At 57.1% G+C, this 20406-nt stretch overlaps 7 protein-coding genes across 7 annotated transcripts; 5 read left to right on the top strand and 2 right to left on the bottom strand.

Moving 5' to 3' along the window:
- GGS23DRAFT_482534 (uncharacterized protein) lies at nucleotides 1–1446 on the top strand. Its single transcript, XM_051514316.1, has 2 exons — nucleotides 1–509; nucleotides 593–1446. Exons 1-2 carry the CDS (start codon nucleotides 229–231, stop codon nucleotides 1086–1088), a joined length of 777 nt encoding a protein of 258 aa, XP_051372807.1. The 5' UTR covers nucleotides 1–228; the 3' UTR covers nucleotides 1089–1446.
- A 438-nt stretch (nucleotides 1447–1884) lies between these two features.
- GGS23DRAFT_562950 (uncharacterized protein) lies at nucleotides 1885–2756 on the top strand. Its single transcript, XM_051516055.1, has one exon. It carries the CDS (start codon nucleotides 2149–2151, stop codon nucleotides 2407–2409), a length of 261 nt encoding a protein of 86 aa, XP_051372808.1. The 5' UTR covers nucleotides 1885–2148; the 3' UTR covers nucleotides 2410–2756.
- GGS23DRAFT_562954 (uncharacterized protein) lies at nucleotides 2734–7283 on the top strand. The gene has a single exon (XM_051516056.1). It carries the CDS (start codon nucleotides 3355–3357, stop codon nucleotides 6967–6969), a length of 3615 nt encoding a protein of 1204 aa, XP_051372809.1. The 5' UTR covers nucleotides 2734–3354; the 3' UTR covers nucleotides 6970–7283.
- A 2977-nt stretch (nucleotides 7284–10260) lies between these two features.
- Nucleotides 10261–12374, top strand: GGS23DRAFT_619911 (glycoside hydrolase family 18 protein). Its single transcript, XM_051521051.1, has 3 exons — nucleotides 10261–10667; nucleotides 10946–11681; nucleotides 11799–12374. The coding sequence occupies exons 1-3, from the start codon at nucleotides 10405–10407 to the stop codon at nucleotides 11979–11981; spliced, it is 1182 nt and encodes a 393-aa protein (XP_051372810.1). The 5' UTR covers nucleotides 10261–10404; the 3' UTR covers nucleotides 11982–12374.
- A 414-nt stretch (nucleotides 12375–12788) lies between these two features.
- On the bottom strand, nucleotides 12789–13933 carry GGS23DRAFT_482632 (uncharacterized protein). The gene is made up of 2 exons (XM_051514317.1): nucleotides 13487–13933; nucleotides 12789–13360 (listed from the first exon to the last, which is right to left on the bottom strand). Exons 1-2 carry the CDS (start codon nucleotides 13850–13852, stop codon nucleotides 12845–12847), a joined length of 882 nt encoding a protein of 293 aa, XP_051372811.1. The 5' UTR covers nucleotides 13853–13933; the 3' UTR covers nucleotides 12789–12844.
- Nucleotides 13934–15756: 1823 nt separating this feature from the next.
- GGS23DRAFT_619914 (acid protease) lies at nucleotides 15757–17970 on the top strand (the record flags this gene model as incomplete). Its single annotated transcript, XM_051521052.1, has 8 exons — nucleotides 15757–16177; nucleotides 16240–16413; nucleotides 16480–16493; nucleotides 16650–16719; nucleotides 16852–17019; nucleotides 17135–17229; nucleotides 17280–17427; nucleotides 17481–17970. The coding sequence occupies 8 exons, from the start codon at nucleotides 15757–15759 to the stop codon at nucleotides 17792–17794; spliced, it is 1404 nt and encodes a 467-aa protein (XP_051372812.1). The 3' UTR covers nucleotides 17795–17970.
- Nucleotides 17760–19336, bottom strand: GGS23DRAFT_562968 (uncharacterized protein). Its single transcript, XM_051516057.1, has one exon. It carries the CDS (start codon nucleotides 19173–19175, stop codon nucleotides 18018–18020), a length of 1158 nt encoding a protein of 385 aa, XP_051372813.1. The 5' UTR covers nucleotides 19176–19336; the 3' UTR covers nucleotides 17760–18017.
- Nucleotides 19337–20406: the final 1070 nt, after the last annotated feature.

Genomic DNA, 20406 nt, shown 5'->3' on the forward strand with positions numbered 1-20406 from the left:
GGCATCTCTGTGCGGCATGGCCTGTCTGCAGGTCTGCATATGCATCCATCTTCAACTGTTTTCTATCACTTGGAACCCGGCACCGGACGGTGGACAACACGGATGACATGATATGATGATCGCGATGCCCGCGTACCGGGGGTACCTCGCCCCTCTTCCTCCAGGAGCAGCATCTCAGGAGGATACCTGTTGATAAGCTGACTGCTACTGACGTGCGTGCGAGTGCGCATGCTAGCTCTCCTCCCCCGATTATTATTGCTAACCGCAGAGATAAGTGAGATGGGCTTATCGTCTTGGGTGTCTACTACGCACCACCGCCAACCCGCCAACTTAGACGGTGGGGTCGTGGTGAAGCTTCTCGCGAGGACGGGAGTCACCTTGGTCTCGCACACGAATGTCGGTGAATGCGCGCAGGTTCCGTCATCCATCCACCCATCCGCCCATCTCGCCCCCTTTTTAATTTGCCTCCACGCCTCACCTCACGCTCCTACTGCTACCTGCGTAGCGAGGTAAGAGTTTTTTTTTTTTCCTGCTCCTAGCAGCAGCGTGTTTTACGACATGCAGCGATGGGGGCTTATTGGGGGGGAGACAGGAGCTGGCGAGCCCCAAAGGCGCTTGGGGGTTGTGTTTCGCGTCAGCAGGTGGCCGGGTATCTGAGGTCCGCAGACATGACCGTAGGTACACTGCGCCTATGCCGTGTCGGCACGGACGCTATGATAAGAAAAGGCGACCTTTCAAGGGGGACACCTGAGCCTTCGGCGGGCATCATGCGTATGTATGGTATGCATGTACGCGCGGGAGGGTGTGGTGCGGTTGGGTGGGTGGGTGGTAAGGTACCCAAGGTAATAAATATTCACGAGACACGTGCTGTGGGAACGGTGTCTATATGTGTAGACATGCGTACACATAACGATGATAACGGCGATAATGAGGATGATGGTGTTCACCCGAATGTAAAGACACCAATATTGCTGTTTTTTATTGTTTTTTTAAAGCATCTATTGCTGCTAGAGCTGGTCAGAGGAACACACCTATACACCCATGCACGTCAGCCTATATATAGGTACCTAGAGGGCAGAGAGCCCTAGGTGCTTAGCTACCGACCGTACCTCTCTGACGCCGTAGCGGAGAGGGAAGCTGGGGGCGAACTCAACCCCTGAGACCGGCTCCGAAGGAGAGAAGCGTGAGGGTAAGCAAAGGGGGTAATGTGAGTTAAGTGTAACCCAATACGCGTACATGGGTTTATGTATAATGTGTGTGCGTGTGTGTGCGCGAGAAGATGAAGGAGGAAAAGAGAGAGAGAGAATCCACCACGCCGCTCTGGAACCTGTGGCCCTGGGACCTCACCCCGGCCGACCGGGCTGTCTGTAGCCCACGATGGACCCTGTTTATGGACAAGAACAGCAACCGGGCCCTAGACCTTTTACGTCGGGACCCGAGGGGAATACGGGTTCTCGTCGCTAGCCAGAAAACAACCCAAGAAGCGAACGGGCGAAGCACGCGGACAGACAATGTCTGAGACTCGCACTCGTCCTCTCCTCTCGCAACCCTGAGGCGAGCCTAAGCTCTCCCTCGGTGCACGTTAGGCGGGCTTAGGTGCCTAACCCAAGGCGGTAGTTACAGCCTCCGCGTAGGTACAATGCATGCATACCTAGATCGCGCCCCTATCTGAGGGGGAGGGGGAAGCTAGCCTAAGGCATCCTTTGGGGGCATGAAACGGGTGAGCGAGACGAACGTTGCCGTCGAGAGTAAGAGTGGGTTGGATTTCTGATTTGATTTTTCACTGAATCTGGGACGATCGTGATGCCGGCATTATATCCTCGCTCCCATTGCCTGGCCGCAAGAGGCGAGGACTGGATGGGAGGAAGAAAGAGACGGGCAGAGGGAGAGAAAAAGAGAGAGAGAGAGAGAGAGAGAGAGAGGAGCGCGGGAAATCAATTGTCTTTCCGTGTTATTCGGGCGCTATAAGAGGCCATACTACCAATTTCGTCTGATCTCCCTGTCTATTGATTCGTCCATTCCACTTCCACTTACAGACCGACGGAGAGAGCGCCGTTTCTAAGTAGGTACACGCCTACACATCCATCCATCCATCCATCCCATCCCATCCCATCCCATCCATCCCCCCCGTCCTCACGGCACTAGGGGATGCCTCTCCATGCTAGGCGCTCCTCCTTGTGCTTTCGTTTCGTGTCGGCCTGTTCGTGGCTCGTCGCCAGTGTGTTCCGCGCGCCCGTCCGCGTCTGCCACACCTCGCCCAATCTACCCGTCTATTCTCATCGCCCAATCCGTCGTCCGCCTATCTGCCGTACCTCGAGAAACCCGTCAGACCTCCCCTCGCCCACCACCACCGCCAGTCGAGTAACCGCCCAACCAGAGCACATGGCAAGGATCGCGACCCGGTCCTGATCCCGGTCTATCGAGGAAAATTAATCGATTGATTGACCGACCGAAAGATTTGCTCTTGCGACGGGCCGAGGGCATCTTCTCTATCGTTCTCTCGTCACCCTCTCCTCTCTCTGTCTTTTGTTTTATTCGCTCTTATATTATTATTGAAATTTTCTTTTTTGCTTTTTTTTCTCACACGCACGCACATACATACATTACCTACATATATATACCTATATATATATTTTATGTATATATATTAAAAAAAGGAGCCTCTCGTCGCCCAGCGAGGGTCGCCCCTTCGCTGCTCACTTTTTGCTCGCCTGTTTATACACCTCCTCTCCCCTCCTCCTCCTCTTCCTCCTCCTCCCTTTCGCCTTTCGTGGGAACTCCTTCGTCTCCCGGTTGCTTTTGCTGCCCCGGCTGTAACCCGATTTCGTCAGATTGACGTCTCTCGCCTCGCCTCGTCTTGCCAGGCCTTATTTTTCTTTTTCAGGCCAGGGTCTTATCCCTCCTCCTCCTCCTCCTTCTTGCCCTAACCCCTTCACTATTCTCGTGTACAACTCCTCTGGCTTCTCATAAGTCTGGCCCGTTCCGTGCCCCCCTCTCAAACACGGGAAGGACACCAACCAAAAAAACCCCCCCCTCCCAGGCTGTTACTATCGCAAAGCGGTCGTGACACTCGTATACCGCGTCTCTTCCTCTCTTTCCGTCTCCCTCTGCTTGATCGGTTTTAGATTTGATCGGCACACATGCACGACGTTCCACCGGAGCTCGCGATCCGCCTTGAATGATTCGCCTGTAACGGCAGCTGTACGTATTTGAATAGCACCTAATCGATCTCTGGACCGGCTGACGGGCGGACAACTGCGCAAGTAATACGGTGCGACCCCTCTGTTTTGGGCCTGCGACTGGAGCGCGCGAGAGGAAAACGGGTAAAAAGGTCGCAGCCGTCCGCTTCGAGATATGGCTGTGACGTATGGAGAGGTCCCGCAGCACGATAATGACGATGACGATCGAAACGACGGACTGTCTCCTTCGGTGTCTCTCTCGCCAGCACCCTCTTCGTCGCCGATGCCTTTCCTGCCAACTGTAGAATCGACTTTCACGCGCCTCTCGATGGACGGCGATTTTTACTCGTCGATGGGAAGCAGTGCAGGCAAAGGCGAGATAGCCTATACCGGTTCTCGCGATGGCTACAAAACAGCCGCCGGCACGGCCACAGCCAGGGCCAGCGTCAGCATGAGCATCAGTGCCATGGTCCAATCCCTGACGTCTGCACGAGCCACACGCAACCATCCTAGCGAATACGGACCCCTATCGCCCGATTCCTCTCCATCCTCCACTTCGTCAAGCCCGCACCCGAGGAACCGTGGTTCGACTCCTGAGCGCAATTTTCTTCGCGAACGAAATACGACGGGCGGCAACGCTCACAATGCACCTAACACTTCCCACGCTACCCACCCCGTGCCGGCCGTAGAACTGCGAGTGAAAGGGCTGCGGCCAAAAGATCCGCCCGCTCACCCATACCAGCGCGACACGCACCAGCCGGCCATCGTTAAGCCTATACCCATCGTCCGAACCGCGTCTACGAAGAGCGTCTCGCTGCGCCACCCCACCCCCGACGTCAATCCTCGATCCGCATCGTATGCGAGCAACATTGCCCAGTTGGAGGCGACTGCTGAAAAGCTTTCCTTGACATCGTCTATCGAGGACGCTATTCGAGATTTGAATGAAGAGCAAAAACGCAACGATAGCCGCAGGTCGTCGATCCTAGCCGCGAGCATAGGTTCCATCCCCGAATATACCCAACCGCCGTCCTTCACTAGTACCAAACCTTTGTCATCCACCAGCTCGATACTCGAGGCTAACGGCGCCGTGCGTCACGGTGGCTACTCTCCAGGCAGCTATTTCATATCGCCAAATCATTCACTGCTCTCCAATCCGACGCGCCTGAGGTCCGGCTCGGGAGGGCTCACGAGATCCGAGGTCGAAGCGGGAAGCGTATTGTCGAGACACGGCCCGGGGAAGAGCTCCGTGCGGAGTGTGAGGTCTGCATCTAAGCCAACGCTGACGGATATTGCCGAGATGGAACCTACCACGCTCACACCAGCGGCCATGGACGCCGCTGATAGATTGGCCGAGGAGCCAGAGGAAGACGACGCTCTGCGAGCGCCCCCGACCAAGGGCGTCGACCCCACACCCAATTTGGGACAGTACGGAGCGTCGAACGTGTACGACTATTGGGACCAGGCCGTTGCAGATACGCAGCCGAGCCACGAGCAGCGTGGCCACGATCGACCACGTAGTTCCAGCTCGACAGGTACCTTCGAACAGGCCCAGATGGCCTTCGCGAACTTTGACGGTGCCCACTGCCCCCCCGACGCCGATTTAGAAGATGCCCTGTTCATGCCCCCGTACTCTAACGCACCTTCGGCGGATGTTTCCTTCCTGCAGCCCTTCGATCGTGGTTTGACCCACGAGCAAGTGGCCGCCGACCAGTCACGGCCTCTCATAGCACCGCCAGTCGAGGCACCCGCTGCTCGACCAACGTCCTACATGAACCCGGAGACAGGCCAGACCATGCTATACTACCCGGCACGTGTTCCAATGATGCTGAATATCCCACAGAAGCTGTCAAAGAAACCCAAGGCCGAGGTGCGGAACGCGCGGAGATCGCAGGTCCTGGGCAAGATGGCCGAAACAAATCGCAAGTCTGAGGCCAGTTTCCTGCCGGAGGTTCTCCTGGAGCCTCCGCTCGAACCTATCTCTCTAGGATCCGATGCTGAGTCTCCGGCAGGGCCGGCCTCAGGTGGCCCGAACGAATCACCGCCTAGCCGTGAACCCGTAGCCGACGCACCGCGCAACGACCCCCGCGTCTCCGTTCTGGGGCCGGACAAGCGTAAGTCGAGATTACCCGTCGGTAATAACCTACCACCGCAGCTTCGGGCCAGCGCCTTCTTCGAGTTGCCACCATCCCAGATGCCTGCCGTCGAGCTCAAAGACGGCTCCCCGATGGCTACCTTGGACAGCATTTTGGACGCCTCAGCCAAGGCGCCGGTTTCTGCCTTCACAGAACACGCCATTACCGGATCGTCGGGGTCGGAAATCTACGGAACCGAGAAGAAACGCAAGTCTCACCTTGCGCCCACTAAACCAGTAGAACCCAAAAAACGTAGTTCTTTCCTCCACCTTCGGAAACATAGCGCCCTTAGCCACAATTCGGAACCTGCAGAGGACCGGCGGAATACCATAGCGGGAGGCGCCGGGGCAGACGATGTTTTGAAGGGCGGAAACGAACGGGACGAGGAGAAGCAGAGACTATCCGGGTCTATCGATGGGCGGCCAGTATCTCAAAACGGCGAAGACGACGCCGGGGACGACGAAGAGCAGGTCTACAGCGGACCGCCGACGACGCTGTTGGCGGAACTCCAAATGCGAAAGCAGCAGCAGAAGCTTCGCACCAGGCCACTTACTACGGCCTATCCTAATGGTATGCACTCCACCCTTCTCGAAATGGATACCGTCGCCCAGATTGAGCGCGAGGCCCGAAAAGGCAGGAAGGTGAATCTTGCTTGGGAGGAGCCGAGTGTGGACCCAGCCGACGATCCCGAGGACGATGACACACCCCTAGGACTGCTGATGGCCACGAAGGGGCAGGGCAACGGTAACGGTCTGGTGGCTGCTCTCGCCGAGATGAACCGACCGCTTGGCCTCATGGAGCAGCGCGAGATGGAAGAAAATGAACCCCTCAGCCGTCGCCGCGATAGGCTCCAAGGGAAGGAACTAGGTCCTGTTAATCGACAAAGCATTATGCCTCTCGGCCAAGGCCTTCACAATACAGGCAGTGCCCTAAGGCTGCCGATTCCGCAGCAACCCCGCGCCCACACGCCCGAAGCAGACGAGGTCGAAGGCGAAACCCTCGGGGAGCGCATGCGCCGCCTTCGGGCTCGCGAGCAAGGTGATAACCCTCTTCCGCGGGCCCGGCCGGTCAGCTCCGCATTTACGACCGAACTCTTGACTCAGATCGGCGACGCGTTCGGGGAAGGCGAGAACAAGGAGAAGAGCGACGAACACCCGAAAGAGGAAGAGGAAACATTGGGCCAGCGGCGCCGACGATTACAAGCAGAACGTGAGGCTCGCGAGCGTGAGATGGCCAGTGCAATGCTAACTGGCGGTGCCAGTGGCAGTACGGCAAAGCTCACGAAGCGACGTTCACTCGCAGATGTGCTAGGCGTACACGGGCCCAGGAATATCCTACACAATCCGAAGGCCGAGGCCGAGAGGGCGAAGAGAGAAGAAGCGGCCCGCTACAGACAGGACCAGGATATGAAGCTGGCAGCGCTCCGCAGCCAGATGCCGTCGAACCTCACCAAGCCGAATCTTACGCATTCCGGAGGATTCCTGGCCGGCCGCTTCAACGACGGGACCGGCGGCGGGCTCGGCCAACCACGGGCGAGCATGGCGATGGCTTATCCCGCGAACGGGATGATGGGCGGGCCGTACAACATGGCGATGCCTATGCCGACACCCGGTCAGATGGACAGGGTGGAACGATGGAGGCAGAGCATCCAGCCTTGATATCGGATGTATTATGGCGAAGCCTGTGGAAGCCGGGCCGCACTAAAGGACAGGCATAACCTATATTTATCCTCCTCCTCTCTCTCAGCATCGCCTCGGCGTTTGAGCTCGTTTTGAGGAATGGGTAATGGCGGACAGTGATTTTTTCTTTCTTTCTTTTGTTTTCCTTATGTGCATCAACATCGTCTATATATGGTTCCGTCTATCTTAAGGATGATTGGGAGAAGGTGGAGCGGCGAATGGGACGGATCGAAGCATAGTGGGAGGTCAAGGACGAGCAGGCAGCATCGGGATTCGAGGGGAGAGGAAAAAAACAGGTGAAGGCGAAGTGCGCGCGCGTATATACATTAGCACAGGCCTGAATGCACACACTTAGTATTGCAGACGCACACGTAATGAATACATAACATCCATTGTGCTAATTCATTCTACGCGGACGGAATCGTCGCTGGTTTTTACCTAACGGCGGGGGCGCGAAAGATGGCGATAGAAGAACAGACGGTCGGGGTTGGAAGCGATGGCACTGCTGGCGCCCCCCTCATCATCCATCGTCACTAAATTATGTGTGCGAGGGGAGTGCGCAACGTATTCAAGGCCTGGTCGTTCTCATCATTCTCACCATTTCCTCTAATTTCCTCCCGTCCCTCCCCTCTACTCTCGCTTTCATTTCTAGCGATATGTTCTGGTTGTTTCAGGCAGTATTTTTAGCACGGTTCTCTGCGAGCCTGGAGCGGTGATCCGTGCCGTATCCGGAGCGAAGTCGGAATGGGTTGAGTTGTCGCGCTGGGTAAGGTGTGTGTGTATCTTCCATACCTATACGAGGGCACCTACCTCCTGGCGCTCTGCGGTAATATCGCGAGAGCCAGTTCCCAGCAGGTGAGGACGTGGGAGAGGTGGAGGCAGAGAGGCAAAAGCACACCGCCCGAGGAAGAGAGGGGATTTCTACTGCCCTCGGCCCTCTTGGCCTCTGCTCGGAGTCGCGCTACCCTGCGGGGACTCGATTGGAACTACCTTGGGTACCTCGTAATAGCCTGATATGAGGCAGAGCCGAGGACCGTAGCAGCGGCGGGTTAGGTAGGTTGGTAGAGTGTGTGTGCCTACGTTCGCAGCGTCGCATACATATCAAGCAGGGGCACGAATGCAACGGTAGAACACCCAAAGGGTGGGCGAGACGAAGTCGCACGTTACATGCGCACTTGCACCACGGCGACAGTGAGACAGCCATAATACCGCGTGTCTCCCCCGCGAGGCGAGACTGCCCCCCTCTCCCCCTCCTACGACGGCCTAGGCCCGCGGCCTCCCGCCGTCCTCGCCCGGAAAGCGGGTCCGAGGTCGCGATGCGGCGTCGTCGTGCTCGTGTGGGTGGTGTCTCGGTATGTTGGGTTCGTTGTAGACGGGTAGGTATGTAACACCGGAGCCAACATCACACAGGTATGTACAGGGTATTACACAGTTAAACGATGGTGTCGCGTCCCCGTGGCTGCGCTCAAGGACAGAACGAGATGCGTGCTCCGTTTCGACATTTGCGAACTGTCAAATGGGTGTAATGATAGACCCTGTAGTCGGGAGGTAGGGCTCTTCGGATCATGCTGATGCGGATGAAAGTATATCCATGTATATAGGTGCATGTAACTTATAGTCGGACGCGAGTAGTGAGTCCGTACACGCACGTCTCCGCTACGAGCCAAGTAACTCCGGCACGCGGTGTCATTTGGGGCAGGCCGGGGCACGCGATGCCTCGCCTCGCCGTCGCCATCGCTAGACTCGCCAGCCCGCCTAGTTCAGGGAGGCACTTGGCAGCGATGCACGCGGCTGGTTCTACGTACGCCCATGCCAGAGTTGCGTAGCTCACACCCTATAAAACCAAGACCCTAGGTGACCTATAAGTAAGACATCCATAGCGACGAAGAATTCGTGAGATCGAGAGGCGGCGCGGAGGCGAGAGACCCGGCATTCCTAGTCACATGCCCCGGAGCGGCGCTCTCTGCAATATCTTTAGCGCGCGTCTAGGCATGCCTCGAACTTTTTGCCGGCCACGGATGTTCTCTCCCGTTCCTTTTTGTAGGTGCCTCTGCCTTTACCCATTCGTTTCTGCCTCGCCTAGAGGTTAGTTTACCGGCTCACCCATTCACTCGCTCACATACGTACTCTGTTTCTACGGACGACCTAGCTTCGACGATGTCCGGAACAGAACCGCAAAAGGCACAAACACTAGGGGAAACCAAGAAGAGGGAGGGAGGGAGGAAGGGCAGCCTTAGTCTTGGCGCACGAGCAGCTATTAGTTCTCTTCGCTTCGTCGGCTAGTTGCCTACGCCATTATCCGCAACGAAGAGAGACGCCGTCACTAAGGAAACTAGAAAAAGTCGGCGTGTAGATATAGTAGGCACTTGCTCACGCATAATTACAAGCACATGGGGAGAGTGGTAAAGACACCGGGGGCTAGAGCGTTAGTTAGTCCATTGAGTCGCATGGATAAGTGCGCAGGTGCAGCCTCTGAACCTCCTCCCGCAGCGTCTGTCGAAACCGGGTGCCATGTGTTGTGGACGTGTCAATGCACACCTGACAGGACTCGGCGCGGGTGAGAAGACTCGTCACGGGTTCGCGGATGAGTTTCGAGTCGAGCGAGTGAGGAACGGCCAGCCGTGCGCCAAGCCCGGCCGATCGCTGCCGGTTACCACGTCCGCCGCCGCCGCCGCCGGGAGGAATGCTCGCTGTCTCACCCAGGCCGCAGCGAAACCAGGCTGGGCTGGCTTGCACGCATGTGTAAGAGAAGAAGGCGGACCTCCAGCCGCCATTTCGAATCTGCATTCTTCTTTTCCTCTTTTCCCGCCGGTCGCCCACTCGAATGGACAAGAGTTGGGTGGCTGGGTCGCGGTGTAGAGTTACCTCGATGGCGGAATGGCTAGGAACGCTCTACACGTAATAACACTTCCAGCTTCCTCTCAGGCCTTTGGCTTTTCCTGAAGCGAAGTCCCCACGCCTAAACGACTCTTAGAACAGGCACATACTTAAGAGTCTGCGGACCCTCTCCCACTCCTCGTCCGCCGTGTCACTGCGCTTCGAGGCCAGCTCGTGCTCACCGTATTCTTCTCATCCCCCTTCTTGGATACCTTCGTGTTGTATTTTCCGCTGGCAGAATTTCCTGAAACCCCCGGGCTCTGGTCTCTATTCGCTTCTTCCTTCCCCCGCCCGCCTTACACATCCCGTGTACCTATTTTCTCGCCCCTAAGCGGCCTGAGCATTCGTTAAGATCGCTGTCGTCGCTCACGTCGGCGACATAGGAGACCGCACGTATCGAATAATACTTATTAGCGATATCAGTTTCTCTCATTCGCTTCTCCCACGGCACCGATTAGTGTCGGAGGGAAAGAAGAAATCTAGGGTGGAGACACAGAACGGCAAGATAAGCCGCCGAGAGAAGCCCAATAGACCACCATGCTTCGACTACTTAGCACCGTCGTAACCTTCACGCTCTGGGCCTCGGGGGTCCTCGCCACCTTCGACCCGGACGCCTCGGACCACATCGCCATCTACTGGGGCCAGAACTCGGCGGGCGTCTCCGACGCTAGCAAGGCCCAGCGGTCCCTGTCCGAGTACTGCGCCAGCACCAACGTCGACATCATCCCCATCGGCTTCCTCTCCAGCACCGACCCGGTCACGATCGACCTGAGTAACATGAAAGACAACAACAACATTGGGTGAGTGCTGTCATCTCGCTCCTGCACTTGCTCGTCTTGGTTCTCTCGCTACGTTTGCCTGCCTTGGTGTGTCTAGCCGCCAGACTTACACCCCCAACCCTACCCGGGAAGGTTCCACTACTACCCAAATTTGTCGTGGCTGTTTCATGTATTAACGTCCTCTCTCCCCCTCCGCTTTCCGTTCCATCGCATATTATTTCCATCCGACCCCTCTCTCGTCCCGCCGACCTCGACGCAGCACCAGCTAACACCCGGGGAACCCGTTGGCGCCCGCGCAGCGAGGAGATCACGGCGTGCCAGCTCTCGGGCAAGACGGTGCTGATGTCGGTGGGCGGCGCGACGCTGGCCACGGGGTTCGCGACGGCGGAGGCGGCGGCGGCGGCGGCGGACCAGGTGTGGGGCATGTTCGGGCCGGTGGGCGCGGGGGACGCGTCGGCGGCGCGGCCGTTCGGCGCGGCCGTCGTCGACGGCTTCGACCTCGACATCGAGGCGCCGCTGGCGCACGTGGGCGCGTTCGCCGCCCGGCTGCGCGCGCACCTCGACGCGGCCAACGGCGCCGCCGGCGGCCGCCGCTTCTACCTCTCCGCCGCGCCGCAGTGCCCCTTCCCCGACCGCAACAACGCCGAGCTGCTGCACGGCCCCGGCGCCGTGCGCTTCGACTTCGTCATGGTGCAGTTCTACAACAACGAGGGCTGCGACGTGCGCGCCTTCGCCCCCGGCGGCGCAGGCGCAGGCGCAGGCGCAGGCGGAGGAGGAGGCTTCAACATGGCCCAGTGGGACGCCTGGGCCCGCTCCGCCGCCGCCGCCGACCACCCCGCCGTCAAGGTCTTCCTCGGCGTGCCCGGCGCCGAGTCCGCCGTCGCGCCCGCCCAGCGCGGCTCCTACGCGGCCCCCGCGGCCCTCGCCCCCATCGTCGCCTACAGCCGCCAGTTCCCCAGCTTCGGCGGCGTCATGGTCTGGGACATGTCCCAGGTCTGGGCGAACCCGGGCTTCCTCGACGCGCTGGCCGCCAGCGTTAAGGACCGCGGCGGCCCTGCCCTTGCTCCTGCCCCCGCCGGCGGCGCCAACGCGTACCCCGCGGCCGAGCACGCGCACGCCACCCGGGAGAACCGGCGGGACCCCAGCGTCCAGGACGGCGGCCAGTCGGGCCAGCAGGCGGCGCAGGATAAGAACTCCGCGCGCGCCCGCCTCCCCGACCCCGAGCAGACCCCGGCGAACCACGCGTCGGCGGCGCGGCTGGGCCGCGGTCGGGACCACCCCCGGCAGTGGACGCCCCGGGACGCGGCACGCTCGCTGGGCGGGTGGCTATCGTGAGGGGGCGTGCACGTTTACCACGGAGAGAGAGGATCTCGGCACCAGATCCGGTCAGACATTTACCTCGCGCTCCCCTATCACGCAGCAACTCACGGCCAGAGAGGGTAGTGAAATCCCCGCGACGGAGAGGCGCGTCGAGGCGCAGGCTATAATAGTCTGGTAATTCGGTTGCGGAGCGAAGGAGACGGGGCGTGTACATATTAGGGTTAGGCTGCTTAGAGGAGGCCGAGAACGAGGGAGGGAACGACGCCTCGGTGCGTCGAGGCGAACGGACGCTGCGACGGTCTCGCTGGGAGAAAGAGGATAAGCACCTATATTACACACAGAAGTTGCCCCGATGTGCATCCAAGGAGCTTGGCTCGACCCCTCGCTGGTTTGTATATTAGGCGTCGATCGATCGACGCCTTTAAAAATTCAAAAGACCCAGTACGGGAATTGTTTATTAACTTCTACGTGTAAGCCCATGTATAATGCTGTTTCTCCACCGGTGTCGACCCGTCGATTTCTAGATGTCTCTGTTTATAGGTAACGGTGAAAAAACGTAGGCGAGAAAATTTGGCATCGTGTCTCGTTGCGGTGAATCAAGCTCGCACATGTACGCGTCCCTAATGTCACTTATACGGTTAGGCCGTTGGCCAAATCGAGATCCGGATTTCTGTTCTTCGTGTTGGCCAACGTGTTCTGCCGTGCTCCCTTATCCCAACCAGTCAAGTCGCATTCAACAAGTCTGCCACATTAGTACAGGTGCATGATCGCCCGCTTGGGTGAAGCAAGATGAAACATATTACGCGGGAGCCACCAGGGTCGGGTACGCCCGTGTAAGCCGTAAAGAGACATCCAGTTGGCAGGGATCTCTGCTAGTATTACCCGAGTGCGGCTTTCCAGGTCTCAACGACGATGTTCCAGTATCGTTGGCTGTCGGATTTCATGTGTGATACGTGCGGACTATCTTCGAAGACCTCTCCCCGCACCAAGAAGCCTTTTGAGACTGCCTCCTTGGCGTGAGCCTCGATGTGCGCCGAGTGGACCATAGCATCCGCCGTGCCGTAGATATACGTACGGTTGGTTTGGGAAACCGCACTTCGGTCGTTATGGACTCTCGAATTCAGCGACAGAGGGTCTTCGCCGGCTAGGAATCCCAAGAGATCGAACCAAACCCAGATCGAGACAACGGCGGCGGCGACCAAGGGAGCCGCCACTATCTGTGCTGGGCCTTTGGGAAAGTTGACCATGATCACGTTATACAGCGAGGAAAACGAGAAAAGGCCGGGACATGAGTCATAAACCGCCGTATGCACCGGAAACGTGTAGCTAGATTGCGACTGGAATAGCAGATAAAGTGCCCGCATGGTAGAACAGCCGCCGTTCGAGAATATGTGCTGTGAATTTGGTCAACAGTGGGTAGAGAAATATTGCCCCGGCACTCTGGCGTCTGGGTATCATCACCGGTTCCCCTCTGCACAAGCCGGCAACTACGGCGAAGCATGCGAGGCCTTCGTACGTACCACGAGAATTTCGGGCCGCGCGGGCGTGGTCGACAGAATCCCTGCGTCGATTTTCGACCAGATATACGCGAAGGCCGGCTGGACGGTTTCGTTCTTCGACGACACCAAGCCTGATTCTCTCGAAGAGAATTTCACCAGTAAAATGATGGACGAGGGATAGATGCTCTGGTACTCGGCGATGTATTTAGCAATGTGTACGTCCCTCGCGTCCATCCACGACGCGAGGATGATGAGCTTCGGGGCGGTCGATGCGGCAGGCTCCCGGGGACGAACTTCGTCGGGTTCGTAGAAATACGCGAGCGGCGATAGCTTCTTCATCGTAGACAGCGGCCCAACCGCTGCCGTGACTGCTGGATTCGCCTCCATATCGGCAAAGGAGGACAACTAGGGCTCGGGTACGATCCAAGTCTCAAGTAACAAGAGTCATCTAAAGCGGGGTATATTGGATACGGTTGCCGACGTATGGTAGCCTGTTGTTGTGTGGAAAGGTAGACGCGTGCACTGCACTTTTTGGCTGTGTCGGCTTATATTATATGGTTTCTCTGCGCCGGCATAATAGCCGGTAATCCTGTGGCATGGAGGCTGGCTCCTTTGCCCGCTGATTTCCAATGCCTAGTTTACTTAGTTTGCACCCCGCCCTTCTGTTCCCACCCGCCCCATCTACTATGCTTCATCGATTTTTATCCTTGTTAGCTTTCTTACTCTTCCCAAACCCCCTGCCTCTCTGCCCCCCCTCTTGGAATCGCTATTCTCCTAGCGGTTATTGGAGGGACCCTCAGACACGGGTTCGGCGCAGATATGGTATTACCAAAACATCCGATAGAATGCGTAGGGGACGTGGTATTGCGATGTACGTATCAGCTCGGAAGGGCTAATTAAATCGGTGTCGCCTTACTTGTTGAGAAGTCAGGGGCTCAACACCCCTCCAGGATATAGGTTCTAGTGGTCTAAAAATAGGATGGGTAACGGGGATATCTTAGATTAGGTAGATCGCAGATACCTATGAGATCATTGGCCAAGCCGGCTTCGGCGTAATGGATCTCCCGCTAGCCACGGACCTCGCGGTCAACGGCGGATTGCTAGTTCCGACGTCGAGGATTATCGGCCCAGGAGGTGAGAAACGGGATCGCACTAGACATCGACGTAGTCGGATATATTAGGTACGTCAGCAATCAGTGAGATCAATGGCGGAGAGAGTCCACTCGAAGCCCGCACGCGGGTGCCGGAAGGAAATCTGGAGGACGGGACGGGTCGGCGGCAGCTATGAAACCCAAGGGTAGCCCGATCAAGCAAACTGGGGCGAGTCGCGACAGGAAGTCTCGCCAAGGGGCCGAGGAGATGTATGGTGCCACGCTATTCCCGTGTGTTCCCACGGCACGGCACCGTGATACTGCGTACTGTTATTCGAGGAGTTCTGCGTCCCGTGTATACCTACCTACATGTCTTATAAGGGAAATTGATACTAGCGGGGTAGCGGCCTCCGAGATGAGCTGAAAACGCTGGCAGGCAAGACGACAGTCCGGTAGAGTCAGCAACATGACCTTGGCTACTTGCCTATAAAACGAGCGAAACCACTGCAGTGGCAGTATCATCCGCCATCGTTCGTCGTTCGCTCGTCGTCGAGTCGCGCCGACGTCTTCAGGTGAAGGCAGAGGTATGCGTAGAAGGGGTGCCTGCGGAGAGGTGTGCCCGCCTCAAGGGGGTAGGTAAGCTGATAAAAGAGGCCATCATGAGGAGACGGGAACGCGAGAGGTAGGAGGCAGGTATTAGTTACGCTAGGTAGACGGCGGCATATCAGCAGACACCCGGGGCAGGGAGCATGGAGGTGTTTGCTTCGACACTTGAACCATCCTGTTGACTGATGCCGCCCATGTCGTATTGTAGGCTACCTGCCTTGAGTAACTGCACGGGGACGGACGTTCCCACAGAGCAGCCCACGGCGCAGGGAAGACCAGAATTCTCCCACACCCTGCCGCCGTACAGAATATTAGCTGCGTACGCCTCTCTAGTAGCGGAATGTGGATGACATTATTACCTCTTCTCCCCGTCTCCCCAAGCTAGTTATAACCCGCCGTCCTCCCTTCTTCTTCTTTCGTCTCCTCGCCTCTTCTTGTCTCCCCGTTCCTCCAGCATAGAGAAGGCTCGCCCTCCTCCCCGAACCTCTCTGTTATCCAACCTCCCTCGCCTCTTCCGCCTTTCCCCTCCAGACCGCAGCTGTCTCTCTCTTCCCCGCTTCCCTGCCTTACCCAACCGCGAGGGCCTCGTTCGAGATGATCTCGCTCAAGTTTCTCGGCCTTGCTGCGTTGGCAGTCTTCCCCATCGCGACTCCCACAGCTCCGGCAGCTCGCCAGCCGCCTGCTCGTCTAGGCGGATGCTTGCCCGTCCGCGGCGGGATCATCGAATCCCTCTCCCTGCCAGGCTTCCAGTTTCGCCGCGCGGAGCCCTTCCGAGCCCAGCCCGTCCAGAGGAAGGTCCAGAACTACGTCGGTCTAAAACGACTTTCTCGTGACAGGGCACCGTACGCTCAGCATTCTACCGTGTCCCTCCTTAGACAAGTGCAACGCGATAATGGCGGGGCCGCCTACCAGAATGTCACTGCTGTCGATCGCTACGCCGTTCAGTACGCGGCCGAGGTTGTTTTCAACGGAGTCCCAACCACCGTTGTCGTCGACTCGGGTTCTGCTGACACCTGTATGCTGATATTCTTCGCTCGTTCGACTCCCCGTCTCCGCCTTCTAACCTCCGTGCTGCAGGGATTCGAGGACCCAACTTTGCCTGTCTCAGCCCTTCCAACCCCCTTTCCAACAGCACCCTACCCGCGGACGCCTGCGGACTCGGCCCTTCCCCCGTCGGTAACCTTTCGGTGCAGCAAATACCTGACCAACACTTTGTAATCAAGTATGGAGACGGTGAAAGTGTCAAGGGCCGTGAGTGACACCCACCTCGCCATAGGTATCCGTGTTTACTATGTGAAATTCTAACGCTTCCCGCAGGTTTGGGATATCTCGTACGTACCATTGAGTACCCTGACCTACCACGCTAGAATACCTTTAGAAGGCAGCTCTCACGCATATAATGCCATACCCTAGCTCAGATGGCCCATCGATGTCGGTTGGTCTAAATGAGAGTGCCTGTAGCTAACCTGCTTTACTCAATTGTCTAGAATGTCGAATTCGCCGGCGTATCTGTCCCTGATCAAGAAGTGGCGATCGTAAACCAGGCCGCATGGCGTGGTAGGTGTCATTTCGTTTCTTAGCGTAGCCTGCCCCCCTTTTATCCCCATCCCTACAACCCCGCCCCTTTTTCGGATCACCATGTGAAGCGCCACCACAGATAAAGTAGACACTATTAACTGGGATATGCAGGCAATAGCGTCACTTCGGGAATTCTTGGGCTCGCCTACCCGTCACTAACCAGTGCTTATTGGGGCGACGACCTCGACAACGACAACCAATACCTGGTTGCGCCGTACTCACCTCTCTTCACTTCGATGATTGTCAATGGATTGGTTGAGCCGTACTGGTCTCTCGCCTGTATGTCTGCAGCTCATCTATACTTCCCCTCCGCCTTAGGGCTCACTTAGAAATTCGAAGCCCGCTGGTAGACATATCAGCAAGGACATTTACGACCTAACTAATGCAACAATAGTGTACAGAAACTCTTCGCTAGGGACGGTCAGCGTTGGTGGTATGCCGCCAGTTGACCTTGGTGGGAGCGAACACGCATCAACTCCTATTATCATTGTAGGTTTCTGGCATCCCTTGTGGAGCTCCTATATTCATCAGCTATTCAGGCGGACATCATCCACCGGGACATCACTGCGTACAAGCCGTCGTTCTATACTCTTATACCTGATGGCATCGAATACGGAAGCACACGCACCAAAGGCCAATATCCATTTATATTGGATTCGGCGACATCCTTGATATACTTGCCCCCGGGTATGAAACTGTCCGTCGATTTGTCGTGGACCGCAACTGATGTACAGAATTAGCCCTAGCTCAATCTGTCAACGCCCATTTTGACCCACCGGCGACGTATCTCAGGTACTACGACTCGTACTTTGCCAATTGCGACGCCGTACCGCCAAGCTTTGGAGTTCGGATTAACGGTACCACTTTCTGGGTAAATCCTGAAGACCTGTTGAACCAGGAGGAGAAGGATCCGGAAACCGGCCTGTGCCAAACAAGCATCGGCTCAGGAGGAAGCGGCCCCTACATATTAGGCATAGCATTTCTCACCAACGTTGTGGTACAGATGGACATCGGATCCGGCAACATCAACCTATGGAGCCACGATACTCACTGAGACTTGGCAGGCGCAGATTCTCAGGTTCGCCTGGAGAATGCGTGTTGCGAGGAAAGGGGATCGACATTCTGAGTTCGGGTTGCACCCAATGCTATCGGCGTACCCTTGACATGTTTTTTATGCGCTAGCTATTTCCACCGGTTTGTTGCTAACAATACATGGTGGAAGCAGATTCAACTGTGGTAACTAATAGTAGAGAGGTTATAGGCTTCCTTATCGTGTATTAAATGGGGCGTTCGCCTCCAAAAATGGGGTTTTCCCTAGTGTAGATATGGGCTTCCGTACTAAACCACTTATCCTCCACGCTTCTAGGTTCTAACTGAGATCGGGCTAGATGGGAGTGGTATGTCCCGTTAAATGCCTTCCATACGGGATCAGATGGCGACCGGCAGCTGCCTAACTGATGGTAGGTGACGATGGTGAGCCGCCATTGTTCCTGGGAGTGCCAGTTTTCGGGGTTAAATCTCTCAAGCGTCGTCGTGTAATCGGTGGCGCAGAAGCCGCAAGACCCAGGGATGTACCAACTACACTTCAAACGCTGGTTTGGTGGTTCCATTGCCACGGTGGGCGCACATTCATCGCCGTTGGTGATGTTTATGATGTAACTGTTAGGCCACCTGGTCTTCCGGGAGAAACATTTTGCCTTGCGAGGGGTGTAGGTCGCCATACGCTGCAGAACGTCCATCCAGTGGTGATTTGCGATGACTTTGTTCGTCCCCACGTGGACGCAGATCTGGTGCGTGTGTTGGTTGAGATAAGTTCGAAACTCCAAATCGTGGCCAGTGAAAGCTAGGGTGTGTGTGGCGGATAAGAACAGCTCGTCGTCTACCACCATAGCCGACCATTTCTGTGTCCACGGGTCGGAGCACCCCGCGCGGTACTCGACGTCGAACACGCTCGAGGGAAGCCCCCCTTGCGGGCCGTAAAAGTGCTGGTTCATGACGAGGCGAGCGTGGCGGTAGCTGATCATAAGCCGGCTCCCGGGGAAGCGCGTATTTCTCCCACCACATGTGTCTTGCAGGGTCGCACCAGGATTCAGAACAATACCTGGGCGGCGGTCGGCAGGATCGAAGGAATGTAGTCGTGTGCAGTCGTAGCAGTAGTACTTCGGATACGGAGCCGCCGAGTCCCGCTCGAGTAAGAGCAGCAATTCTTCTAGGTCTAATAACCGGAGTCTTTGCAGCGAGCTGGCGAAGAGGAGGGATTTTAGGTCTTTGCAAGTGAGGGAGAGCGCCACGGCCGATGCAGGCTCGAGGAATGAATCGGCGATCAGAACTGCCAGATCCGCTGATAGTGACACCAGGGGGAACGGAGACTCGCCGTCCGTCGAGGAAAGCCGCCGTAGGTGCGGCTTCGCTACGGCACTCTGTGCTGGTTCCATGATGTTTGGCTGGAGAGATTAGGGGTAGAAGAGAAGAGAGACTGGCTTGACGTGCTCAAAGGAAAAAGCCTTGGTGTAATAGGTATAAGAGGGTTTCGTGGGACTGGTAGAGGACAACTAACATACTAATAGTCACTTTATAACCCAACTATCCTTCACCCCCCCGCGTGTCGCCCCCCCCATGTCTCCTGAGCCTAACGGACTCCGACCTTCAAAGTCCGTAGATGTCTAAGGTAGAGTGTAATGGATGTGGCGAGAAAGTTAAACTTGGGGAGTGGCCAGACGTGACTCTATGGCAAGGTTCGCGATGCAACCTTGCGTGGCAACCTACCACGTAGATACTGCCACTCCGTCCACAAGCAAAACTCTCCCGAAGCAACTCAGTGTTGAGACTTCGATAGCAGCAAGGCGCAGCGCTCCGGAGACCATTACATAAGCATACCCACGCAGGATCCGGAACACCGTCCGGCTGCAGCGTCTCTCCTGTTTCGCTTGGCATCCTGGTCGCCTCTCGTCTCACTTTTAGCCCTACTTGGAGTTACTGTTCCGGCGCTGCACGTGTTACTGTTGCAGTTGCGCGGTCGTACGTCAGGCATCCCGCGCGATAAAGCCTGAGCCCCAGGGGAAGAAGGGTGGCCGGCCGACTTCGCACCCCTCCCCTCGAGAATTGGCTACACACCTCCCTTCCCTCCTCACCTCCGGCTAGCCCTCACATCGGTCTGCAAATTTGCGCGGGCCAGGCTCGCTAACATCGAGGTGCCGGGCTTCGCATTTTTGGCCGGCCGCTTCTGGAATTGCGACGTTTTTATCCGCTCCCCCTCCCATCGCCCTTTGCTAAAATCCCTCTCGGCGTTTAAATCCCGCAAGAGGCGGTTGTCGCGAATGTGCAACGCAACCGACGCTGCCGACCAGGTCAATCCGCGCGGAGGAGGAAGAAGGAAAGGAAGAGCAGGACGGCGAGGAGAAGGGCGCAGCCTATCGCGCGCGGGAGGCCTGACAGCGACGAAGAGCCCGGGCTTGCCGAAGTGTCACGATGAGGGGCGTCATCGCCGGCGGCCGATCGCATCGGAATCGAGGTGACACGTGGAGCTTTTCCAAGGTGAGATTGCTTCTTTTTGCGTCTTCTCCTCGACGTGCATGCTCTGCATTTCCCGCCGCGCCTTACGAGCCCACCGGCATGCACAGCGTGCCTAGCCTTTCCCCAGCGCGGGACCGGCCTCTCCAAGCCCGC

Source organism: Durotheca rogersii, assembly GCF_024521655.1.
Source record: "Durotheca rogersii strain YMJ 92031201 chromosome Unknown GGS23scaffold_7, whole genome shotgun sequence".
Lineage (NCBI taxonomy): Eukaryota > Fungi > Ascomycota > Sordariomycetes > Xylariales > Xylariaceae > Durotheca > Durotheca rogersii.